The sequence below is a fragment of the Ahaetulla prasina genome, chromosome 14 (genome assembly GCF_028640845.1).
Source record: "Ahaetulla prasina isolate Xishuangbanna chromosome 14, ASM2864084v1, whole genome shotgun sequence".
Taxonomy (NCBI): Eukaryota; Metazoa; Chordata; class Lepidosauria; order Squamata; family Colubridae; genus Ahaetulla; species Ahaetulla prasina.
The window spans coordinates 16751685-16776776 of NC_080552.1; the positions used below are offsets into that span (position 1 = coordinate 16751685).

Genomic DNA, 25092 nt, shown 5'->3' on the forward strand with positions numbered 1-25092 from the left:
ATGGATTCAAGCCTTGCAAGAGTTGAAGCCGTGAAGCTTCCCGCCTCTCCTTTGTTCTCCTGGAGGTGTCCAAAGACGCCCATCAACGATTGTAGCCCGTTTATCTTCTGAGGCTCGCAGAGGAACAAAATCCAATGGCTGCTGTTTGCAAGCGATTATCATCCCCAGCTCTTCCATGTCATCGTTGGAACAGCTTATAAAGAAGTGGATCATCCGTCATCGATCTGTCATGGGGAGATCTTCGTAGGCTTCCCGTTTTTATCGTATTGGTAGACAAGCATTTTGATGCAGTGGGAGTTGGCGGGGGATATCCACGGGCTGCTCGTGATTGAAAAGTTATGGTTTGTATAGAACTGGACGGGTTGCTTCTGACACCGGAAGAAGGCTTTCAGCGTTACGGCCGCCATCGTACGGAACCGCTTGCTGATGAAACAGTACAGGAAGAAGTTGATGGCGGTGTTGAGCAACGCCAGCATGTTGGCCACATCGGAGACGATGTGGACGGACCAGCTGTTGTTGATGGGAGAGACGTAAAGGTGGTAAAGGATCATGATAATCCTCGGGGCCCAGAGGACGGCGAAAATGGAGGTGATGGTAAACAAGATGGCGGTGGTCTTCCCGGTGGAATAGCCTCGCAGCCGGAAGTTGCACTTCTGCCGGAGCTTGTAGACGATGATGGAGTTCAAGATGAAGAAGATGGAGCAGGGGACCAGATAGATGGTGAAGCAGTGGATCCAGATGAGAATGTGATGAACAAGCGTACTTGTGTAGTCTTCCTTCCAGATGTTCGGCCACCAGTAGTATGGGATGCTGGTTAGAAAGCAAATAATATAAACACTCACAATGACTTTGCGGGTGCGAGCGGGATAGGAAACCATGTGGTATTTGAGGGGATGACAGACGGCGATATACCGGTCAATCGTGAGAGGGACAGTAATCCAGATGGAAGTATGGATGGAGGAGAACTCTAACACCTCGATAATTTTGTCCAGGACTTCAGGCATCTTCTCTTTCAGGATGAAATCTTCCAACAAGAAATCGACAAAGACGATGAAGAAAAGGACGAGCAAGTCAGCCACTGCGAGAGCTAAAAGGTAGTTATAGGAGGACTTTTGACGCCGAGCCACCAGCTGCGACAGAATGATTACTGTCAAAATGTTAGCTGTAATGGGGGAGAGAGAGAGGGGGGTGGGAAATACATTAAAAGATTAGCAATTACTATTAGATCCCAAGAATCAAATGTGACACATCGAGGAGAGAAACAACTTAGAACTAAGGAGAAATTTCCTGACAGTGAGAACAATGAATCAGTGGAACGACTTGCCTGCAGAAGTTGTGAATGCTCCAACACTGGAAATTTTTAAGAAGATGTTGGATAACCATTTGTCTGAAGTGGTGTAGTTTTTCCTGCCTGGGCAGAGGGTTAAACTAGAAGACCTCCAAGGTCCCCTCCAACTCTGTTGTTGTTGTTGTTGTTATTATTATTATTACATAAAGTTACTTAAAAATATTCTAAAAGAGAACTAGAATACGTTTAATGCACCTATTTGGGTTTCTGAGAATAGTAATGAACAAGTAATCAACAGCAGCTGAAAAATGAGGATTAACATCAGAAAAATAACCCAAGAATCAAGCTGCAAACAACACCCCAATTCAGACAAACAGTAAATAACAGTCTAATCAAGTAATCCTCGAGAGCACTCCCACCAACCCTGACAAGTCACGCTACTTGTATATAAACAGAGAGCAAACGCCACTCCCTTCTAGCCCTGATGATGTTACCTAGTTGGGTTATAAAATGTCTCCAAGGAAACAATCCAGCTCAGAGAGCATCAAAGACCCCAGAGTTTAAGTGGTGTGGATTTCAACAATGCCTGAGGAATTTTGGGAGTTCCAACCGGATAAAATTCAGCAGTCCATCTGCATTTGAAAGACAAAGGTCACTCTTTTGAAGACAACAAAGTCCACATTCTGGACAAAGAAGATCACTGCTTGAAAGAGCGTTAAAAGAGACCTTCCGGTGATGAAATCCATTTTTTTTTAACTATTGGTTCTGTGGGCGTGGTGTGGCTTGGTGGGCGTGGCAGGGGAAAGATACTGCAAAATCCCCATTCCCTCCCCACTCCTGGGGGAAGGATATTGCAAAATCTCCGTTCCCTCCCCACTCTGGGGCCAGCCAGAGGTGGTATTTGCCAGTTCTCCGAACTACTCAAAATTTCTGCTACCGGTTCTCTAAAGTACTCAAAATTTCCGCTACCGGTTCTCCAGAACCTGTCGGAACCTGCTGGATTTCACCCCTGAGACCTTCCATGTTAAAACTGAACAGCCCTCTCTCAACAAAGGGGAAGGGATACGATGACCCCACATCTCCCTTGTTTATAGCGCTGTCCTTTCCGCAGTTCCAAGAAGGTCCCACACACCTATTTGCAATCTGATTCAGGTGAGAACACAGGTAAACCACCAAGTGGACTTAACGGCTGACCTGCAAAGTGCTAACCACCAGATGACCGCAAGGAATATAAAACTTTCCATTCCCCACCATTCCGTTCCCCAGAACGGAAGCTGCTCCTTGGGTGAGAAGTGAAATGTCTTCAAGAGAAAAAAACAACAACCACAGAAAGTCCAGTTGCCCCTTGAAAAAACATTTTTGGGATAACTATGACCTGTGTTGTGGCTCCCGCCCCCGAACCTGGCCCCATGCCCAAAAGTGCCTTGGAGCCGGGCCTACTGCCAGAAAGTGACTTGGAGCCGGGCCTGCTGCCAGAAAGTGATTTGAACAGTGAGGGGGAAGAGCCGTCAAGACTTACCTCGGAAGCACCGGCCTCCCTGGCTCAGCTCCAGGAGCCAGAAGCAGGCCAGGCGAAAGAGATAACAAGGCCTCCTTCCCCTGACTCTCCCCCCCCCCAGGCCACACCTGCAGACCCAGCTGATGGCAATCAGGCCTGGCTGGACCCTAGGTTTCGTAGGCAGGAGAGGAGGGAACAACAGAAGCAGGGGAGGGGCAGGCCTAGGAAGTGCTGAGTCATGGAGTCACACCCCACAGGACATAAAAGGCAGCAAGAGCTGGTGTGTCTCTTTGTATCAGGCAAATCCACGGATTGACTAGAGCTGAAGGTTGTGACTCACCAGCGTCTTGGCAGCTAACGAGGGCTCTTGCCAGACGCTGATTCTTTTGCTGCCAGAGATGATAAGAGCCGGCTAATTAAGCCATTGTTCAGACGGAGGCGAGGAGGACATAACAACCTGGATGACGGAGAATCTCCATCGACATCTCCTTTGAAAATGTTTTGCTTCTCATCCAAGTAGCTTTTTCAATTCTGAAGGCGCTTCTAGGATGAGAAACCAAACATCCTCAAGGAAAAAAAACAAAAAACAAAGTCCGGTTGCCTCTTGACAAAAGCACTTTTGGGACAACCGTGACCTGGATGAGTGAGAACCTCCATAGACACACATCTTAAGGTTGAGAAACCGTAGCCTAGACAACCGTAGATGAGGAGGTGGCTCTTAAATGCAGGACAATCGCCTTTAGAATATGGGTCAACATCGATTCTCTTTAACTGGACCCTGATTTAATTCCACTCTGGCTGCAAGACATTCTGGCTAGACGTCATACAGGCATTTCCCAACAGTTGCTCCACCACCAACCTTTTTAATTAATTCACAAAGTACAGAGGTTTGGTTTACCGAGAGATGGTGAGTTGCCAAGTATTGAAATTTCATATGCAATTACTCTTTTTTTTTTTTGGTGTGGAGCTAATGCATCACATTGAACGTTCAACTTCTGAGCATATGCTGATTTCTTTTCCACGGCCAATCAAGAATAACGACACGAAATTCCTGTAGCTAAGAACTGAGGAGAAAGGTGGGGCCCAAAAAGACAGGATAAAAACGATTCTCTCGGATGCACGCTGCCCCTCCGAATACAAGCGCATATTCTTGGCCACTTAACTGCCAGATATTTATGAACAATCTCTTAGTGCATGTCGCTGAAACTTGATTTTCCCGGGGAGGGGAGGGGCAGGGAGGGAGGGAGGGGAATCTTAAACAGTGACAACCCGGGAGTAGGGAAGATGCTGGCAATTTTTGCTTTGCCACTTTTTTTTTTTTTTAAAAAAAAGAGAATTGCATCTTCAAGCTCTCAGGTTAATTCCTGCTTTGCTAAGTGCTGAAGAAAATGCCAAAAAGGATTGCTACTCAGCCACCTGTGTTTTGAGATGGGCAGGGGGGAGGAGGCTTCATTCCCAGTTCTTTCCTCTCCTTCAAAGCTGACTATTTATTTTATTTATTTATTTATTTATTAAATTTTTATACCGCCCTTCTCCCGAAGGACTCAGGGCGGTGTACAGCCAAAATAAAACACAATATATATACAATTAAAATCAAAATTTAAAATAAAGCATATTACAAAAAGGCCAATGTTTAAAAATTTAAATTTAAAATTTAAAAAATTTAAAACCCCACCACAATAAAACCCAGTTTAAAATGTTAAAAAACCATTATGCCAGTCCAGCTTGAATAAATAAGTATGTTTTTAGCTCACGACGGAAGGTCCGAAGATCAGGCACTTGGCGTAGGCCAGGGGGAAGTTCATTCCAGAGCGTCGATGCTCCAACAGAGAAGGCCCTACTCCTGGGGGCCGCCAGCCGACACTGTTTGGCGGACGGCACCCTGAGGAGACCCTCTCTGTGAGAGCGTACGGGTCGGTGGGAGGCATAAGGTAACAGCAGGTGGTCTCGTAAGTACCCAGGTCCTAAGCCATGGAGCGCTTTAAAGGTGGTAACCAAAATCTTGAAGCGCACCCGAAAGACCACAGGAAGCCAGTGCAGACTACGGAGCAGTGATGTTACATGGGAGCCACGAGCGGCTCCCGTTACTACTCGCGCAGCCGCATTCTGGACTAACTGTAGCCTCCGGGTGCACCTCAAGGGCAGCCCCATGTAGAGAGCATTGCAGTAATCCAACCGAGACGTAACCAGAGCGTGAGTGACTGTGCATAAGGCATCCCGGTCAAGGAAGGGACTATGGAGCATTGGAGGGTGAAGCTTTAGTGTGGTGATGTCTCAGGAGGGGGATAAGGTCCCTGAGAAGATTGCATGGTTGCCAAGATGATAATTCGTAGTTAGATGAGAAGGTCTCCTTTGAGTCAAGTGGAGATCCCTGTGTTGTGGCCCGCCAGTGGGTAGCGGAGCTGGCAGCAGATTCGGACAGTGAGGAGGTTGGGGAGGAAATGGGCCAGTCCTGGAGACTGGGGAAGGCTCTGATGAGGGCTCTGCATCGGAGGCAGAGAGGGGGCCAGGGCCATATGCCTGTTGCCTTCGGAGTCAGACATCAGTGAGGCAGACAAACAGCTGGAGCCTGTTCCCAGTGTGCACACGCACAGAGTTGCCAGACGAAGGGAACAGCTAAAGAACAAGGGTCGACTTGGGAGTAAGGCCACAGGTGGACGATGAATGGCCTCTCCCTGAGGAAATAAAAGAAGAGCCAAAGGGGAGTGGAGTTTGCAGGAGACAATTAGTTCACTTAATTGGTTTGTGACTCTTTGTGACTCCTTGCCAAGTTTTGAAGATATGAGCCTGGCTGCTCTCCAAGCCAGATAAGGTCTGTGAGTGCAAATTATCCCTGGAAAGACTTTGCTGGATGTGAATGAGAAGAATTCACAGTAACCTAATAAAAAGGGATTTTTGTCAGGATAAGGAGTCTGCTTCATGCTCTTGAGAAGCCTAGGTCAGAACATCCTGAGACTACGTGAAGTGATCCATAAAGTTATCTCAAAAATAACATGGAAGTGCTTTATCATTGTCTTCTGCCTGGGAAGTAGGTTGGACCTCCAAGTCTAGCTTTCAGTGACTCCTCTGAGTCAAGCTTAAGTCCTTCAGTCCTTAATCCATAAAGTTCTCTCAACAATAATATGGAGTTGACTTACATTGTCTTCTGCTGGGAAGTCGGTTGGAGTCTAGCTTTCAATGACTCCCTTGACTCAAGCTTAAGTCCTTGAGACCACATGATCCATAAAGTTCTCTCAACAATAACATGGAGGTGACTTATCCTTGTCTTCCAATGGGAAGTAGCTTGGACCTTAGTCAAGCTTAAGTACTTGAGTCTACATGAACAGAACCGTAACAGTTTCTCAACGGAAGTGGCTTATCAGTGTCGTCTTCCGGGAGGTAGATTGGACCTCCAAGTCTAGCTTCCAACTCTTGAGGTTTATACAAGTCTTCCATCCAGCTGCTCAAGCGATCTGACCCTGTTTAATTTGTTTGACAGCTACTACCCATTGTGTTAGCGCAACTAGTACAAGACCAATTCATAATACCTGGATGCAAATCTATATATGGATTGTTTTGTCCAAAGTTCAGATTCTGTACGAGCATTTTGAGATAAATGAGCCCTTTGCCTATCGATGTAATTTATCATTACTCAAAAGCTTTTTTTTTTTTAATTTGCTTTTTAAACATTAGGTCACCACGAGCTTCTTTGAACATTCTGGAGACTCCAAAGCAGTGGTTCTCAATATTGGCAACTCTTAGGATGCGTGGACTGCAACTCCCAGAATTCCCCAATTCTGGGAGTTGCAGTCCACGCATCTTAAAAGCTGCCAGCTGTGGAATTCTGGGAGTTGCAGTCCATGCATCTTAAGATTTGCCCAGCCGGGGAATTCTGGGAGTTGCAGTCCACACATCTTAAGACTTGCCAGCTGGGGAATCCTGGAAATTGCAGTCCACACATCTTAAGACTTGCCCAGCTGGGGAATTCTGGGAATTGCAGTCCACGCGTCTTAAGAGCTGCCAGATGGGGAATTCTGGGAGTTGCAGTCCATGCATCTTAAGACTTGCCCAGCTGGGGAATCCTGGGAGTTGCAGTCCACGCGTCTTAAGACTTGCCCAGCTGGGGAATCCTGGGAGTTGCAGTCCACGCGTCTTAAGACTTGCCCAGCTGGGGAATCCTGGGAGTTGCAGTCCACGCGTCTTAAGACTTGCCCAGCTGGGGAATCCTGGGAGTTGCAGTCCACGCGTCTTAAGACTTGCCCAGCTGGGGAATCCTGGGAGTTGCAGTCCACGCGTCTTAAGACTTGCCCAGCTGGGGAATTCTGGGAGTTGCAGTCCACGCGTCTTAAGACTTGCCCAGCTGGGGAATTCTGGGAGTTGCAGTCCACGCGTCTTAAGACTTGCCCAGCTGGAGAATTCTGGGAGTTGCAGTCCACGTGTCTTAAGACTTGCCCAGCTGGGGAATCCTGGGAGTTGCAGTCCACGCATCTTAAGAGTTGCTAAAGTTGAGAAACAATACTCCAGAGGTACCAAAAAGTGAGCTTGCAAACAACTGGATAATCATTAGGGGCCAGCAAAGGAGAAGCCGATCGTTCTAATGATTCAATACCTTCTAATGGTTGCCTGGGCCTTGCAGGCCAAACGGAGCAGCCTTACTCAAGGCAACCCCCACCCCCACCCCACACAAAGCAGGCAAGCCAACTGTTGTCCCGTCTAGGTCCGATGGGAATCGAAGCTCAGCAAGATGCGGAGAACTGCACGTTTTCTGTTCCTGGTGTAGCCAAACCCTGGGCTAGCTGCACACAAAAAAAGCTTGTCCCGCTGCCAAGGAGCTTCCTAGCTATTAATGTAGCGAGATCCATAGGCAGGCACGGCTCTCAAGTCTTGTTCTCCGAAGAAGCTATTGATTTTTCATGACCCGCGATGAAGCTGCCGCTCTGACCGAAACAAGGAAAGATCCAAATTTCAACCCCCAAGTTTCTAGGAGAGTTGACCCCCTGCTTGGAGGCTAATATTGACGTGGCCGTCTGGAAGGGCTGCGGATTTGAACGGTGGGTTGGCAGTTCTTTCTGTTCGTTCTTCGGTGGCCACGTAGGCCTGATGAGGATACAGGTGGGAAATAGGGAATCGGCGGTGGGGGGTGGGGGCGGCTCAGGTGGAGCTACTGCTACCCCCATCCCCCAAAATATCCGAAAGGAACATCGTCCCCTGTATGGAAGGCTTAAAAAGCAGTCAGTACATTACGGGTTCGTCCTCCATGTGTGACCACCATGGAGTCCCACATTTCTGCCGCTGAGCGAGACAGCTGTTAAGTGCATTTTGCCCCATTCGCGACCTTCCTGGTCAGAGTGGTTAAGCGAATTCACACTGCACTTGTTAAGTTGGTCACGTGGTTGTTAAACCACTCTGGCTTCCCCATTGACTCTGCTCGTCAGAAGGTCACAAAAGGGGATCACGTGACCTCCTGGACTCTGCAACTGTCTGTCAGGATTCCAAGTAACACCCCCAACGAAAGAAGACTCCAGGGCCTGAAATTCCTCAAAGTTCCATTTTATAAAAGATGCCATATTGGCACATTTGGGAAAACCCGAATCTGAAAGCTTCCAGGTTTTCTCCACCCATAAGAAAGTCCAAGTCCCTGCCCAGCACCCACATGCCCATCACATGGTCCAGTCAATGCACGGTCCCAACTGGAGATGCCTCCCAGTCACACCGCTCCAGGTGCAGGGCAAGATGTCCTTGACTCTCTGAGAAAGGAATGTTATTATGACTACATATCACCCTGGCTCCATACAATCCCCCCTCCCAGTTTCCCACAGTAGGAAATGTGGGAGCCCTGAAGGCCCAATACAAAAGAGGGCTTCCAGGCCTGACACCGTCATAAAGACGAGTCAGTTGCCGAGGGTCTGGATTTTGATCGTGTGACCGTGGGGATGTTGCAAGGGTCGTAAGAGTGAAAAGCGGTCATAAGCCACTTTTTCCCCCAGTACCGTTGTAACTTCAGACGGTCACTAAGTGAACTGTTGTAAGTCGAGGACCGCCTATATTGCCTGGATGTGTTTGCGTATGGAAATCTTGCCCTTGGCTCAACGTCGTAATTCCCCTCGTTTAGCGTTCGTTTAGCGACCATTCAAAGTTACGTCAAACTCAACAGCCATACAACTTTCTTTTTCCTGGCATGATTGCAGAAATAGATTTCCACTGTCAGCTTGTAGGGTTTCTGTTTTTACCACCCAGCCTTGGCAGCCACTTAAGATTCCCCAGAGCCCACCTACCCCTACCCCACCCCACTCCACTCAGGCCTTACCAGCTTAGCTTTTTCGAGATAGCCAGTTTTCTGCCACTTGCTAAGGCACTTAAAAATTGAATTGGATCAATACAAATCTCGCCTCTTGTAATATTGACCTTAGCAGATCAGTGTCTCGGTCTGTGCATACACACGTACACACACAAACACACACATATGCAGCCACTTACACCAAATACGTGCATGTAAAATCCTCCCTAAAGGGAGACAGTTGTTAGAGCGATTCCTTCTCCCCCAGGTCATTTATGCTAATATCCTTGATCTTTCTTCTTTGATACCGGGGGTTTTCTCTTCGGTTTGCTCTAAATGGCCCTCGTGCCAAGATACATCAAGGCAAGCAATTACATAACGACTTTCCCCCCCCCCTATAAGCACACTTCACAGCCATAGCATTTCTCCGAGGAGTTAACATGGGCATATTTTACCCAAGAAGATATGGTTGTCAGTGAATTCTGCTCATTGGTATGCTAGTCGCTGTCATTTCTTCCTGCTACCCAGGTGGGATTTCTATCTCAGGAACATAGAACAAAGAGGGCTGGATCTTGGAGGTTTTGCAGTCCAACCCCCTGTTCTAGCAGGAGACCTGATACCAGGGGTTGGCAACCTTAAACAATCAAAGAGCCAGAAAGGTCCTAACCGAAGCCACCATTCAATTCTGGAGCCGACCGGAAGTCCGGTTCCCCCATCATAGTCTCCTCCTAGCGCGGCGTCCTTTTCCCTCTGCTGACTAGAAGTCCGGTTCCCCTACCATAGAGTCTCCTCCTGTCGTGTCCCACTCCTCCGCTGACGGCCGGGTCAGGGAAATCCGAATCAGGCGTGCTTCTGCAGCTCTGCCAAAGTCCTAGCAAAGTCCTCAGGGCAGGCAGAAGACCAGAAAGTGACTTCAGCAAGATATGTTTAGACTTTGCCTGACTCAGAGAATGCCAGAAAGCAGGTCCTTTATATAGGCCATGGGGTGTGGCTCCATGACTCAGCACTTATCCAGGCCTGCCCCTCCCTTCCTTCTGTTGCCTCCGTCTATCAAGTCTTCTGACGCGTGGGTCACTCCAGTCTGCAGCTGTTGGCAATTGACCTCCCTCAGGCTCACATGCTGTGGAGGAGGGGGAGGGGTCTAGTTGCTCCGTTTGCCTGGGCATGGAGCCAGACCTGGGGGCTGGAGATACTTCCTCCTCTTCAGCCTGTCTGGGCATTGAGCCAGGGCTGGGGCCGGGAGGCATACTAGGACATTCCTCCGTGTTCGGAAGCAGATAAGAAGGCCCCGGCTGTGGTGAGATCGGACGAGACACAACAACTCCTAGCACGGCATCCCTTTTCCTCTACCTGTCCTAACCGAAAGCCCTATCAATTGTAGAGCCGACGACCAGCAACAGGGAACCACAGCAGAGGGATAAAAGGGCCACATACGGCTCCAGAGCCACAGGTTGCTGACTCCCGCCTTATACCATTCCGGACAAATGGCTGCTCAGTCTCTTCTTTAAGATCTCCATGGGTGGAGCACCCATAACTCTCTGAAGGCAAGCCATTCCACTGATTCTCACTGTCAGGAAATTTCTCCTTAGCTTCAGGTTGGTTGTCCCTTTGATAAGCTTCTTGTCCTGTTCTCAGGTGCTTTGGAGAATAGGTTGATGACCCCCCACTTCTCTGTGACAGCCCCATCAAGTCCTTTGAAAACTGTTTCCATGTCACCCCTAGTTCTTCGTTAGACTAGACATACCTGCTTCTTCCCTAAATCGTTCCATGCACAGTTTAGCCATCATGGAGTGCCCATGAATCCGGTCCCATAGATATCTGGGGCCGATGGCTTTGAGGCCCCCCATTATTCCCTTTCTCATCCACCTGTCTCCCAGTTGCTATTCTGCAAACAGCTTAGCTAATCTTCCAACCTTCTCCACTTCGTTTCAGCAGCTGATGTGTTACAGTGCTGACCTTGACTTCAGACCAACGACCAGCGTTCCCGCTTCTGGAATCTCAATGCTCCCAGCCTCATTCCAAAATATGCACGCAGGCACCATAACTCCTCCCCACCCCACCCCGGTCTTTGGCAATGAAAGAGCACCTGGGAGCATTCTCCCATCCTTTCTGGAAATTATTATATTTTCAGGCAGGGACTATTAAACAGATCCTTTTGCCAGGCGTCCTATTGACGGATGCTAAGTGTTTTTGATGCATAATATTCTTGACGGACACCTGCCCTGGAGTTTTATCTTCTTTCCTCTTCCTCTGAACTGTTGGGATGAGTCTTTCCCCTTCATCACAGAAATAGACAATAAGCAGAATGGTAAATATTTTGAGCCCCCCTCCCCCGCCCGTCTGACATCAGCCTATCATCTTGCAATGTTTTTACAAGCTGTTTCATTGTCCTTGGGCTGTAAAATTCAGAAACGTAGATTAGAGAGGAATTTCTGATCGAGAGAGTGAAACAACACCCCTTTGAATCTAAATAAGATCATCTAAGATTTCAATCTTCTTCAAATTCTGCCCCAGTCTTAGCATTTAGAGTTTAACCATTCAGTTGGTGCAGCATTTATTTCATCCGTATATCAGAGGAATAGAACTGAAAGCTGTTTTCCTTTGGGCGAAGTTCAGATGTTATCTTTAACAAATCAAGAACCCAACTCTCTGGTTGGGGCTTTCCCTGCTCAAGCAGGCTTAAATTAAAAAAAAGAGAATAGGTTTTGTTTAAACACATTAGAGGGGAAGGAACCCTAGGTTTATACCACTGAGTCCTTGACTTGCAGCAATTCGTTGAATGACTGCCCAAAGTTAGTGACACTGAATAAAGTGACTTATCGCCAACTCCTTGCACTTATTACTATTGTAGCATCCCCACAGTCATGTGATCAGAATTTTGGCTCTTGGCAAACTGGCATGCATTTATGATGGATCAGGGGTGAAATCTACTTACCTTCCTTACCGTTTCGGAAGTGCACGCGCCCCACACGCAGACCTTCTGCGCATGCACAAAACTTCTTGCGCATGCGCAGAAGGAAAAAACACATTACTTCCTGGTTAAAACCAGGAAGGGCCTCTGGTGGCTCAGACTGCTAAGACAGTCTGTTATTAACAGCATCTGCTTGCAATTACTGCAGGTTCAAGTCCCACCAGGCCCAAGGTTGACTCAGCCTTCCATCCTTTATAAGGTAGGTAAAATGAGGACCCAGATTGTTGGGGGCAATAAGTTGACTTTGTATATAATATACAAATGGATGAAGACTATTGCTTAACATAGTGTAAGCCGCCCTGAGTCTTCGGGGAAGGGCAGGATATAAATGCAAATAAAAAAAAAAGTAATGACACCCGGGCGGGTGGGTGGAGCTTCACTCCGCCATCGCTACCGGATCGCCGAACTACCAGCCACGATCGCTACCAGATCGCGCGATCCGGGAGCATTTTCCCCCTGTGATGGGTGCAGCATCCCCAGAGTCACATGGCGATTGCCATTTTGCAACCTCCCCATTCTGGCTGGGGAATTCTGGAAGTTGAAGGCCATAGATCTTCAATTTGCCAAGGTTGGACATCCCTGATGAGGGAGGGGGGGTGTCTCAAAAAGCTCCCTGTGTCAGACTTTTTTTGGGGGGGTCTTGTCAGGGTGAAATCCACAGGACCTTCTGTGCATGCGCAGAGCGTCAAAAACGGGATGTGATGACATCCGGGCGGGTGGGCGGAACCTCCCACCACCAGTGCTACCGGTTCACCCGAGCCGGGGAGAACCGGCTGCATTTCACTACTGGGTCCTGTCCATCCTGCAACATCTGTATCATTTCTTCAAAACCCTAATCATGGGGAAGAAATGCTGAGCGCAAGGTCCAGCTGCCTTTTCCTCTCCGTTCACAGAAAACCTCATTTGAATTCTTGGCATAGAATTCCCAGTGAGAGAGAGAGAGAGAGAGAGAGGAGGAGGGGAAGGAGGAGAGGAGACAAACTTAATATTTCACCTTACAGAAGCAGAGAAACAATGGATTGATTAAATGTGTTTAGCAACACAGCACTGGTAATTTTTTCAGCTGATAACAGAGCACCAATGGGGGGAAAAAAAATACATTTTGCGTACCTTCCTTGCCCAAATGCCAGGATAAATGAAAGAAAATTTGAATATTAATAGCTTCGACCCTCCCAAGTTAATTGCATTTGGAGGATGCTAACAAAAGGGGGGAAATAAATTGATCTCTTTGTCATTTAGAGCAGGGGTCTCCAAACTTGGTCCCTTTAAGACTTGTGGACTTCAACTCCCAGAGTCTGGGAGTTGAAGTCCACAAGTCCTAAAGGGACCAAGGTGGAGACCCCTGATTTAGAGTTAGTCCAATGAGTTTAGTTGTGATGACAATTGAGCCCAAAATTTCCATTGCTGGGCAAGGCAGTTGTTAAGTGAGTTTTGCTCCATTTTATGACCTTTTTTTGTTTTGTTTTGCTACAATTGTTAAGCGAATCACTTGCATGATGTGAATGATGCGGCCATTAAGCAAATCTGACTCCCCCCCACCCTTGACTTTGCTTGTGAAAAGCTGGCTGGGAATTTACAAATGGGACCACATGACCCTGGGACACTGCAACCGTCATAAATACATTCAATGGTCACTAAACAAATGGTTATAAGTTGAGGACTACTGCTTTGAGTTGGGCGGAGAAAGAGTGCTCTTTTTTTCTCATAGTCACCCACTGACCTTGTGGAATCTAGACCTGAACTTGGCTTGTCTTCGTCCAGGTTCTACAAACTGAACAGTGCATGGATATTGTTCATGGGAATTAAGCTTCCCAAGAGCACGAAGCAGACTCCTTGTCCCGACAAAAATCCCTTTTTATTAAGTTACTCTGAATTCCTCTCATTCACATCCAGCAAAGTCTTTCAAGGAAGAATTTGCAGTCACAGACCTTATCTGGCTTGGAGAGCTGCCAGGCTGATATCTTCAAAACTTGGCAAGGAGTCTCCAGAGTCACGAACTAATTAAGCAAACTAATTGTCTCCTGCAAATTCCCCTCCCCTTTCGCTCCTCTTTTATTCCCTCTGGGAGGGGCCCTTCATCATCCACCTGTGGCCTTACTCTCGAGTCAACCCTTGTCCTTTAGCTGTTCCCTTTGTCTGGCAACTCTGCGCATGCGCACACTGGGAACAGGCTCCAGCTATTCTTCTGCCTCACTGATATCTAACTCCGAAGGCAGCTGATAAGTGGCATACGGCCCTGGCCCTCTCTCTGCCTCCGACGCAGAGCCCTCATCAGAGCCTTCCCCAGACTCTAGGACTGGCCCAGGTTCCTCCCCAACCTCTGCAGTGTCCAAATCTGCTTCCAGCTCCACTGGCCACTGGCAGGCCACAACAGATGTATGTTGTGTATGTCATGTATGATAGACATGCATGCAGATTACACACAATTTCATATCAGGAACTTTTGCTTCTGTAGCTCAAGATGGAGCTTTCATCTTTGGTCAAAAAAGAAGTATTTCAATACCAGATCTTTTAGCAATTGAACGCGATTTGGGAGTTTGATGTAGAATCACCAACCATAGGAGAAATGCAAATACGGTAAGTTTCTAATGACCTTGACTTCCCACCAACGTCCAGAGGGACTACAGTAATATAATGGCTATGTTTCCATGAGATGAAGAGAGTTCAGTTTTTCCAGATTGGCATATTCTTGATCTCTTCGATTTCATGATTTTATTACCAGCCAGAAAACCAAGGAAGGAGGCTGGCTGGCTGATAAGTTTGGTTCAACTTGCAGCAAGAGATGGACTTACAGGAAAGATTATCACTTCAATATCTGCCAAACGGGTTATCCAAACTCTTCTTTTTTTTTCCAGTTCTCTCAAGGTCAAACCAATATAATTCCCCAGCTTCCTTTCTATAACTATTTATGAATTATGTCCTCCACACCAAAAAGAAGAAAGCCTATTGTACAGTCCTTCACACACCATCCCTTTAAAAAGAATTGCTGACTGGTTAAATATATAGCAGAGTGGCTCAGGAAACGAATGATGGTGACTCCAGCTTTAAACTCCATTTAGACGCAAAATCTGCTGCCCGACATTGCGTTCGTCCTCTTAGCCTCGTTTAATTGGGCGCCTTGTTGGAAAGGACAAAGACATGATTTATGAATGCTGCCCTGATGAAGCTGGAGGAGGGAATGGGCTAAAAATACAGACCAAAAGAGCAAATTGAAGTCCATGGGTATATATCCTTCCCCTTCCATTTTTCCTAACTTCTTCCTTTCGGTTCTGAAAACTGCATTCTAATCAGTGCATTTGGGAGAGAGGTGACCTCCATCAACTGGGGTCAGTCTAGATAAGCGCTGAGGTCTCACCAGATTGGATGTTCGTATTAAGGAAATAAAACAGAGATTTGAACAAGGAGCCTTGAAGACAAACTATTCAAGAGTAAGGGAGCAAGTTTGAGCCAGGGGCAAGGGCTAAGTTTAATTCCCCCCCACCAAATATATCAGAGCCAATCTGGTCTAATGGTTAAGGCAACAGGCTAGAAACCAAGAGATTGTGAGTTCTAGTCCCGCCTTAGCCATGAAAGCCAGTTGGGTGACTTTGGGCCAATCACCAGGAGTCTGTGAGTTCTAGTCCTACCTTTGGCATGAAAGCCAATTGGGTGACTTTGGGCCAATTACCAGGAGTCTATGAGTTCTAGTCCTGCGTTAGGCATGAAAGCCAGCTGGATCGCTTTCAGCCAGTTCCTCTCTTTCAGCCCAACCCACCTCACAAGGTTGTTGTTTTTGGGGAAAATAGGAGGAGGAAAGAGCAATAGAGATATTCACCACCTTGCACTGTTTATTTAAAAAATAATAAAGGTGGGATCTCCATAAATAAACTAAATGACGGTCCTCTTTATCTCCACCAACACCATTTCTCCTCTGCAAAAGTTCACCCAGCTTCTTGAAGGATTTGGCCTTTTGAAGAGCTGGCTGGCTGGTACGCCCCGCCCCCGTACCAATCCTTTCTCCCCCCCCCCCAAAAAAATCAATCCACATTGCCGGAATTTTTCCCTCCTCCCTTCCTCCCCAACCTTTCTAGGTTTTCTCTCTTCATACATATCATTAATATTAAGGACAGCCCATGTTTTGCAGCCGCCGGCTGCGATTGGAGAGGCAGGAAAGCCGAGCCAAAATAAATAAAATAAAATAAAATAAATAAACAAGCCCATAAATCTCTCCCTGGCTGGGCTTGCCAAGAGAGGTGTTTCTTTTTGGATTTGATTTTTTTTTTTTGGTTTCAAAAACTCTCTCTTGGTACATTTGAACGTGAGCTCCGGAGCGTTCTCTGAGCAGCTCCTGCTGTGTCAGCACCACGGACAGCTCAGCCGGGTATTTATTTATTTATTTTAATAGGAGGAGGAGGAGGAAGAGGAGGAGAGAGAGAGAGAGAGAGAGAGAGAGAGATCTGGTTCTTCTCTGGCTGCATGGGCTGGCTACGTCCCCCCTCCCTCCCTTTCCCCCCCATCGTCTTCCTAGCCCTGGGACTTCAAGGAATCACACCCTTGCTTTCTTTTCCAGGTTCCGATGCCCCTTCCAGGTCGTCCGGATCACAACTCCCATCCTCCCCAGCCAGGCGTAGAGGGATAAAGGGAAGATAAGGGAGCTGTAAATGGGCTCATCTGTTGGGTGTGTGTGTGTGTTTTGTGTGTGTGACATTTTGTGTTTTGTCTTCTCCTCGCCGCCAGGTTAGAGTTTTGAAGATGTTGGAACAGATTTTTTGGGGATGGGTGGGGGCAGGAAGAATGAAAGAAGAGAAGAAGGTTCAGCTAATTCACGAAGGACCCAGTGTCATAAAAGCGATGACTTAACCGCGAGGCAATAGCAAAGCCTCCAAGAGTCAAGGCAGTCTACCGGCAAATTGCTGGTTTGGTAATGGACTCTTCCAAGCCCAAGTGGGTTTATTTCCCCCCACTTTATCTTCCTCTTCCCCAACCTTGAATGTGACTTCCAAAGTCTCCAAAGGGGTGAATTTGGGTTCAACTCCAGAACCTAATTAAATGTGAGGCCTCTCTCCTGACACTGGGATAATGACCATCCAAGCACCTAGTCCCTAAGGGGCACTTTAAGAAGGCTTAACGAGACTAATCTTATTCGACATTATGAATTATGAATGCCTCCTCCCCTCATCCGATAACAGCAACACGTTTCTGAAATCCAAAACTGCCCAAGTTTTGCCCAAGTTGGAGTAAAGCTCTCCTCATGCACACCCCTCACACCCAATTCCAACCTTGAGGATGGAGACCAACCTATATTCCCCTCCTGTAGCCCTTAAACCGTCCTTAAAAACAATTAATAAAGCAATGCTGAGCCGTGGCACTCCAACAGTCACCATGGATCCTAAAAAGAATTTCCTAAGGCAAACCCACTTCAAGTCGGAAAAGTCTACAGTTCTCGGTCAAGCGCCTGAGCTGGCAGCTGGTCCCCTGTCCCCTTTTGAGGGACAACGGTCTCATCTCCACGCTCAGACCTTCTTTGTGAAGTCTAGAAGTAGGCAGAACGTCTAAATGGGTGGGGAAAGATTGTCTATAAGTTTTAAGAGAGAGAAGCAGGCAGGCAGGAAGGAAGGAAGGAAGGAAGAGGAAGGAAAAGGAAGGAAGGAAAAGAAAGGAAGGAAGGAAGGAAAAGGAAGGAAGGAAAGAAAGAAAATGAAAGATGGGAGAAAGGAAGGAAGGAAAGGAAGAAAGGAGGTAGGAAGGAAGGAAGGAAGGAAGGAAGGAAGGAAAGAAAGAAAGAAAGAAAGAAAGAAAGAAAGAAAGAAAGAGGAAAAATGAAGGAAGAAATGAAGGAAGGAAGGAATGAAGGAAGGAAAATGAAAGATGGGAGAAAGGAAGGAAGGAAAGGAGGAAAGGAGGAAAGGAGGAAGGAAGGAAAGAAAGAAAGAAAAAATGAAAGATGGGAGAGGGAGGGAAGGAAGGAAAAAGAGAAAGGGAGGGAAGGAAAGGAGAAAGAAGAAGAAATAGAAAGGAGAGGAAGGAAGGGAAGGAAGGAAAGGAGAAAGAGGAAGGAAAAGGAAGGAAGGAAGGAAAGGAAAGGAGGAAGGAAGGAAAGAAAGATAAAATGAAATAAGGAAGGAAGGAAGGAAGGAAGGAAGGAAGGAAGGAAGGAAGGAAGGAAGGAAGGGATAGAGAAAGAGAAATATCTTACCCGGGAGCCCCAAGCACAGCAGGAGACTGTAATAAACGATGGGCGCGTATCCTAAGCCGCAGCCGCGCAAGGAAGCATTATACATGTGAATGTAATCCTGCTCCATTGACCTGCTCCTTTTGGGTTGCCGAGCCGAGCCGGTTTAGTAGGCGGGGAGGCAGAGTCGGGCTCCGGGATCGGCTGTTCCACATCCCAGCCTCTGCCCCTGAAGACGGCTGGGCACTTGTCACTGGAGAGGGAGGAACTCAGCCCGGCAGGCAGCACATGGACCTTCCAGGCAGTCGGGCAGAGGGTGGCAGAAGGGAGAACGAGGAGGCGGAGGTAGGAGAAGAAGAAGAAAGGAAGGAGGGAGAGAGAGAGGAAGGGAGGGAGGGAGGAGGCAATTACAGCCACCAGTCAGGCAAAGGGTTAATGCCTCTTCGCAACTGGAGGCGCTGTGCCCACCTTCAAATACACACACACCAATGTATACCACACACTCACTCACTCACACACTCTTTCCTGGTCTTCCTTCTGGGTCCTAGCACCCCTCTTATTTTCAATAAACGTACATTTCTTGGGGTGGATCTCAGGGGAGCCGGCTGTAGGATCTGCTCCCAGAAAGTCCCAGCATGTAGCTGACCCTGTTCCCCAGAAGGCTCAACGGGGCCTGATTAACACTGGGGGGGTGAAGAGAAATCCCACCACGTTACACTAGATTGGAATTTTTTTTATGTGTGTGTTTTTCCTTCGCGTTGTATTCACGGTCGGCTTCAGACAAAAGACTGAGCAGTTGGCCCTACGTTTTGCTAGTGGAGCAGCATGTTGTGAGAATAGACCCATTGTGGTCTGTAAAACCACGATGGTATAGTGAAAACTGTTAGGGGATGTTTGGATGTGGTCCCATACTTTTCAAATTAGAAGGAATTCAATGGAAACGGTCATTTCCCACACGCTGGACTTTCCTACGGTCTTCTGAGGGGATGAAATTCAAGATGAGTTTTGCAGTTGACACTTGACAGTTGGCCAAACTGACCTGGTTCTGTAAAACGTCTCTTTTGGACAGATCCGATTTCTCGTTGTCATTTGGTTCTTGAAGACTTACTGGGTTTTGGAGAGCTACAGTTTGCCTTTGTTTGGTTGAGTTTTTTTTAACCAAATCCCAACTGGTTAAGAACTAACAATAGGACAGAAATGTTTAGTAGGATTACTACAGGTAACAACAACTAGTAATAAATATTTACTGAGGTATAGTCCCAAAGGAGAACTTAAAAATCTCAGAATTCCAACCAAGAGAATTAATTCACAATTTAACCAACACAATGAAACCAATTATTTTCAAATAAAATCAAACAGAACCACCCTACCTACAATAGAATGCCCTACAATAGTGAAGAGCGCAGATACTTCCATAATTAATGGACACTGTTTGTGTGTGTGTGTGTGTGTGTATGTATGTGTGTGTGTGTGTGTTTAATTGAAAAATAGCAACCACAACACCGGGGCCAACACTTGGAAGGACGCCCACGCTCAGTTAATTTTATGATCGGATAAAACTGGATTAAAAAATACAATTATGTAGCAGTCTGTGGAGCCCCTGCTGTTTTTCTCTGGGTTGATCCAGACAGTTTTTTCAACGTGTTTGCTCCAGGCTTTAAGGTAGCACTAAAATAAAGATAAAGGTAAATAGCAATTAGCACTTAGACTTATATACCACTTCATAGTGCTTTACAGCCCTCTCTAAGCAGTTTACAGAGTCAGCACATTGCCCCAACAACAATTTGGCCGGGATAGCTCAGGCAATAGAGAAGCCTGTTATTAGAACACAGAGCCTGCAATTACTGCAGGCTCGAGCCCGGCCCAAGGTTGACTCAGCCTTCCACCCTTTATAAGGTAGGTAAAATGAGGACCCAGATTGTTGGGGGGGCAATAAGTTGACTTTGTAAAAAAAAATATATACAAATAGAATGAGACTATTGCCTTATACATTGTAAGCCGCCCTGAGTCTTTGGAGAAGGGCGGGGTATAAATGTAAACAAAAAAAAAAAAATTTGGGTCCTCATTTTATCCGCCTCGGAAAGATGGAAGGCTGAGTCAATGGCAATAGCAAATAGCACGTAGACTTATATACTGCTTCATAGTGCTTTTACAGCCCTCTCTAAGCAGTTTACAGAGTCAGCCTATCGCCTTCAACAATCTGGGTCTTCATTTTACCCACCTTGGAAGAGTCAATCTTGAGCTGGTCAGGATCGAACTGCTTGTAGTGGGCAGAGATAGCCTTCAATACTGCATTCTAACCACAGGGAAGGAAGGAAGGAAGGAAGGAAGGAAGGAAGGAAGGAAGGAAGGAAGGAAGGAAGGAAGGAAGGAAGGAAGGAAGATAGCAACAGCACTTAGACTTATATACTGCTTCACAGTGCTTTACAGCCCTCTCTAAGCGGTTTACAGAGTCAGTATATCGCCTCCAGCAATCTGGGTCCTCATTTTACTGACCTCGGGAGGATGGAAGGCTGAGTCAACCTTGAGCCTGGTGAGATTCGAACTGCCAAATTGCAGGCAGCTGGCAGTCAGCAGAAATAGCCTGCAGTGTTGCATTCTAACCACTGAGCCACCGTGCCTCTAAAGATTTTCCTTTCCAGTCATGTCCAACTCAAGGGCATGTTGCTCATCTCCGTTTCTTGGCTGAGGGAGCCAGGGTTGTCCACAGACAATTTCTGTGGTATGTGGCCAGCATGGCTATATGCCAAAGGCGCATGGAATGCTGTACCTTCTTTTTAAAGTGGTGCCTTATTTATTTACTCACAGTTGCATGCTTTTGGACCGCTGTGTGGAAAGGAGCTGGGGGCAAGGAATGGGAACTCACCCCACTGCACGAAACCTGGGTCTCAAACTGAGCTATCCAACCCACCAGCTGACAAGCTCAGCGTGGGCAACAAAATTTGGCGATATAATTCCCAAGTTATTCCCAAGTGATGAGAGCTTCATCACTGGAAGCTTTCAAGAAGAGATTGGACTGCCATCTGTCAGAAATGGTGGTGGTGGTGGGGGTTTGGACTAGATGACCTACAAGGTCCCTTCCAAACTCTGTTCATCTGTTCAACTGCCAATTGCTCTTCTGCCTTGGAATGAGTTGAGGAAAGCAACTGGGGTGGATTTTCTGCTTTTAAAAAAGGCACAATTTAGTCAATTGTCTTTAATGTGGTGAGATTTCTTGGGGAAAGAGGTGAGTTTTGGTTGTGTGTGTGTGTGTGTGTGTGTGAGAGAGAGAGAGAGGGAAAGAGAGAGAACTAACTACCAGTATTTGATCCATCTCACTTGGCGGGTTTAGGTGAGATGGTGGGCATAGAACTGGGGAATTCTGGGAGTTGAAGTCCACAGGTCTTAAGAGTTGCCGAAGTTGGACACCCCTGCTTTAAAGATTTGAATTTTAAGCTTAAATTTTAAAGCTCACTCAATGCCCTCGCTTCAATAATGTTTCCGGAGCATTTTGAGGGCGAATACATAAATCCCTCAATGGAATTCCCAGAATAAGAAGCGGCACCAAGCCTTAAGGAGGATGAAATACAGCTAGGATGGGCTAATTTTCCACCAAGCGTTGAAGGTGGGTGGTGATAATTCACAGGTCACAGAGCAAAGCAATGCTTGTTCTTCGCCTGCTGAGAGATGAGCAGTTAACAAGGATCTGGTGTCAGCCAGTCAAGTTATTGTCTGATGAATTGCTCCCCTCTTGGTTGCTTGAGGGGATGGGAGAGAGATGATGACTGGTCCAGGGTTTGAATCCTACCATCTAGACTCTAGAAAGAGTGCAGAGAAGAGCAACAAAGATGATTAGGGGACTGGAGGCTAAAACAGATGAAGAATGGTTGCAGGAACTGGGCATGTCTAGTTTAATGAAAAGAAGGACTAGGGGAGACATGATAGCAGTGTTCCAATATCTCAGGGGTTGCCACAAAGAAGAGGAATCAAACTATTCTCCAAAGCACCTGAGGGAAGAACAAGAAGCAATGGGTGGAAACTAATCAAGGAGAGAAGCAACTTAGAACAAAGGAGAAATTTCCTGACAGTTAGAACAATTAACCAGTGGAACAACTTGCCTTCAGAAGTTGTGAATGCTCCAACACTGGAAATTTTTAAGAAGATGCTGGAGAACCATTTGCATGAAGTGGTGTAGGGTTTCCTGTCTGGGCAGTGGGTTGGACTAGAAGGCCTCCAAAGTCCCTTCCAACTCTGTTGTTGTTGTTGTTGTTGTTGTTGTTGTTGTTGTTGTTGTTATCTCCCTTGAAAAGGATGACAGACAGTACAATAGAAGCAAAAAAATATTGGGAATAACAGCCTGCAAAGAAGTGGCTTTTTCAAAGCAGAAAAAGTTATATGAAACTCACTTTTCTCCAGACAGTGAGTGAGTGAGATGATAAGACATCCACGTTTCAATATCAACTATGATAGATTTACATAAAAGACAGATGGGGCGCGCGGAATCAAGCAAAATCTAGATGTATCCCTTCCCTTTCCTTCAGGGCTCTTGATCAATGTTACTAGATGTTATTTATATAGTTTTTAATAGCTTTTAATGATGACCAATTTTATACATTTATTGGTTTTTCTTTTTAATTCACTGCTGTACACTGACCAGAGTCAGGCCCTTGTGAGATGGGTAGCCATATAAGTAGGAGAGATATGATATCGACCGATTGATCGATTGATTTATAGATAGATGATGGATAGAGATAGATAGATAGATAGATAGATAGATAGATAGATAGATAGATAGATAGATAATGGATAGATAGATGGAGAGAGAGATGATGGATAGATGATAGAGATGATAGAGAGAAATAATAGATAGATAGATAGATAGATAGATAGATAGATAGATAGATAGATAGATAGATAGATAGATAGATAGATGAGAAAGAGAGAGATGATAGATGATGGATAGATGATAAGAGCTGATAGAGAGAGAGATAATGGATAGATAGATAGATAGATGAGAAAGAGAGAGATGATAGATGATGGATAGATGATAAGAACTGAGAGAGAGAGATAATGGATAGATAGATAGATAGATGAGAAAGAGAGAGATGATAGATGATGGATAGATGATAAGAGCTGATAGAGAGAGAGATAATGGATAGATAGATAGATAGATAGATAGATAGATAGATAGATAGATAGATAGATAGATAGATAGATAGATAGATACTGTAGATAGATAGATACTGTAGATAGAGAGAGAGAGAGAGACGATGGAGCAAGAGATGATGGAGAGATGAGAGAGAGATGGATACATGAGAGAGATGAGAGAGATGAGATAGATAGATTGATAGATAGATAGATAGATGAGAGAGATGAGATAGATAGATAGATAGATAGATAGATAGATAGATAGATGAGAGAGAGAGATGAGATAGATGAGATAGATAGATGAGAGAGATGAGATAGATACTGTAGATAGATAGATAGATAGATAGATAGATAGATAGATAGATAGATAGAGAGAGAGAGAGAGATGATGGAGAGATGAGATAGATAGATGAGATAATAATAATAATAATAATAATAATAATAATAATAATAATAATAATAATAATAATAATAATAATAATAATAATAATAATAATAATAATGTTTTAATTTGTATACCGCCCTTCTCCCGAAGGACTCAGGGCGGTGAACAGGCAAATAAAATACAAACAGAAACATACACCATAATTAAAACAACCCTTAAAAAACTGATTCAAATTTGCCAGAAAATTTAAAATAACATTACACCCCATAAAAATTACAGAAATTTAAAACCCACAATTAAAATTTAAAATTTAGAATTTAAAATCAGGCCAGTCCAGCCAAACGGAATAAATAGGTTTTAAGTTCGCGGCGAAAGGTTCCAAGGTCAGATAGTTGTCGAAGCCCGGGGGGAAGCTCGTTCCACAGGGTAGGAGCCCCCACAGAGAAGGCCCTCCCCCTGGGGGCCGCCATTCGACATTGTTTGGCTGACGGCACCCTGAGGAGTCCCTCTCTGTGGGAACGCACCGGACGCTGGGAGATAGAGGCTGGCAGTAGATGGTCCCGTAAGATGATAGGTCGATAGATGAGATAGATCAAATTACTAGTTCCAACGGCATGGAGGAAGCCATGGAGGAAGGCGTTAAACAGTCCAAGCAAAGGGTCCTGGCAGGCCAAACAATGCTTGTGACCCCCGCAACGTCCTTGTGTGGTCCCCCAATGATGATTTGGGTGCTCGGCAACTAGCAGATATTTGGGACAGTTGCACCATCCGGGGGTCCCATGAACAGCCTTTGGCCACCTTCTTAGTGGTCTCTGACAAGTCAAGTCAATGGGGAAGCCAGCAGAACGTCACTGGCCACAGTCATGCAATGCCTCGCTTAACGACCGCAGGCAAAAAAAGGGTGCAAAAATAGGGTGTAGACATGTGATGCCTCACTTAATGACCGCACTGCTTAAGAATGAATTTTATGGTCCCAATTTTCGTCGGAAGTCGAAGACTACCTGTATCTGGCTCCAGTCTTCTACATGGCTGGTGGCTGATCTGAACCAGAATCTTTCTGTTCCTAGCCTAGCGACTTAACTGCTTTAACTGCTGTAACTGCTGTCTACCCATCCATCTTTTTAGTGTATTGACGTGTGCTCTTTGTGTTCTTTTTGATTGTTTGTTTTATTGTTTTATTATTTTACTTCTGTTTACGCTCTTCATTTCTTCCTTTTTATTGTTGTAAGCTGTGTAGAATAGCGCCGGGGCGAGATAGGCAGCAAATAAATTAAACAATAATAATGATAAATGACCTACTGGCCTTCTCAAATAATTAGCCTGCCTAGCTACCTACATGGATCTGTATTGATACAGATCGCTCTTTTTTTTGCAAAATTCCTCTGCAACATATTTTAAGGCTCAAATCGTCACTAG

The 25092-nt window shown here is 46.0% G+C and overlaps 1 protein-coding gene across 1 annotated transcript; it reads right to left on the reverse strand.

Moving 5' to 3' along the window:
• Nucleotides 1–227: 227 nt before the first annotated feature.
• On the reverse strand, nucleotides 228–18294 carry GPR139 (G protein-coupled receptor 139). Its single transcript, XM_058157900.1, has 2 exons — nucleotides 18189–18294; nucleotides 228–1162 (listed from the first exon to the last, which is right to left on the reverse strand). The coding sequence occupies exons 1-2, from the start codon at nucleotides 18292–18294 to the stop codon at nucleotides 228–230; spliced, it is 1041 nt and encodes a 346-aa protein (XP_058013883.1).
• Nucleotides 18295–25092: the final 6798 nt, after the last annotated feature.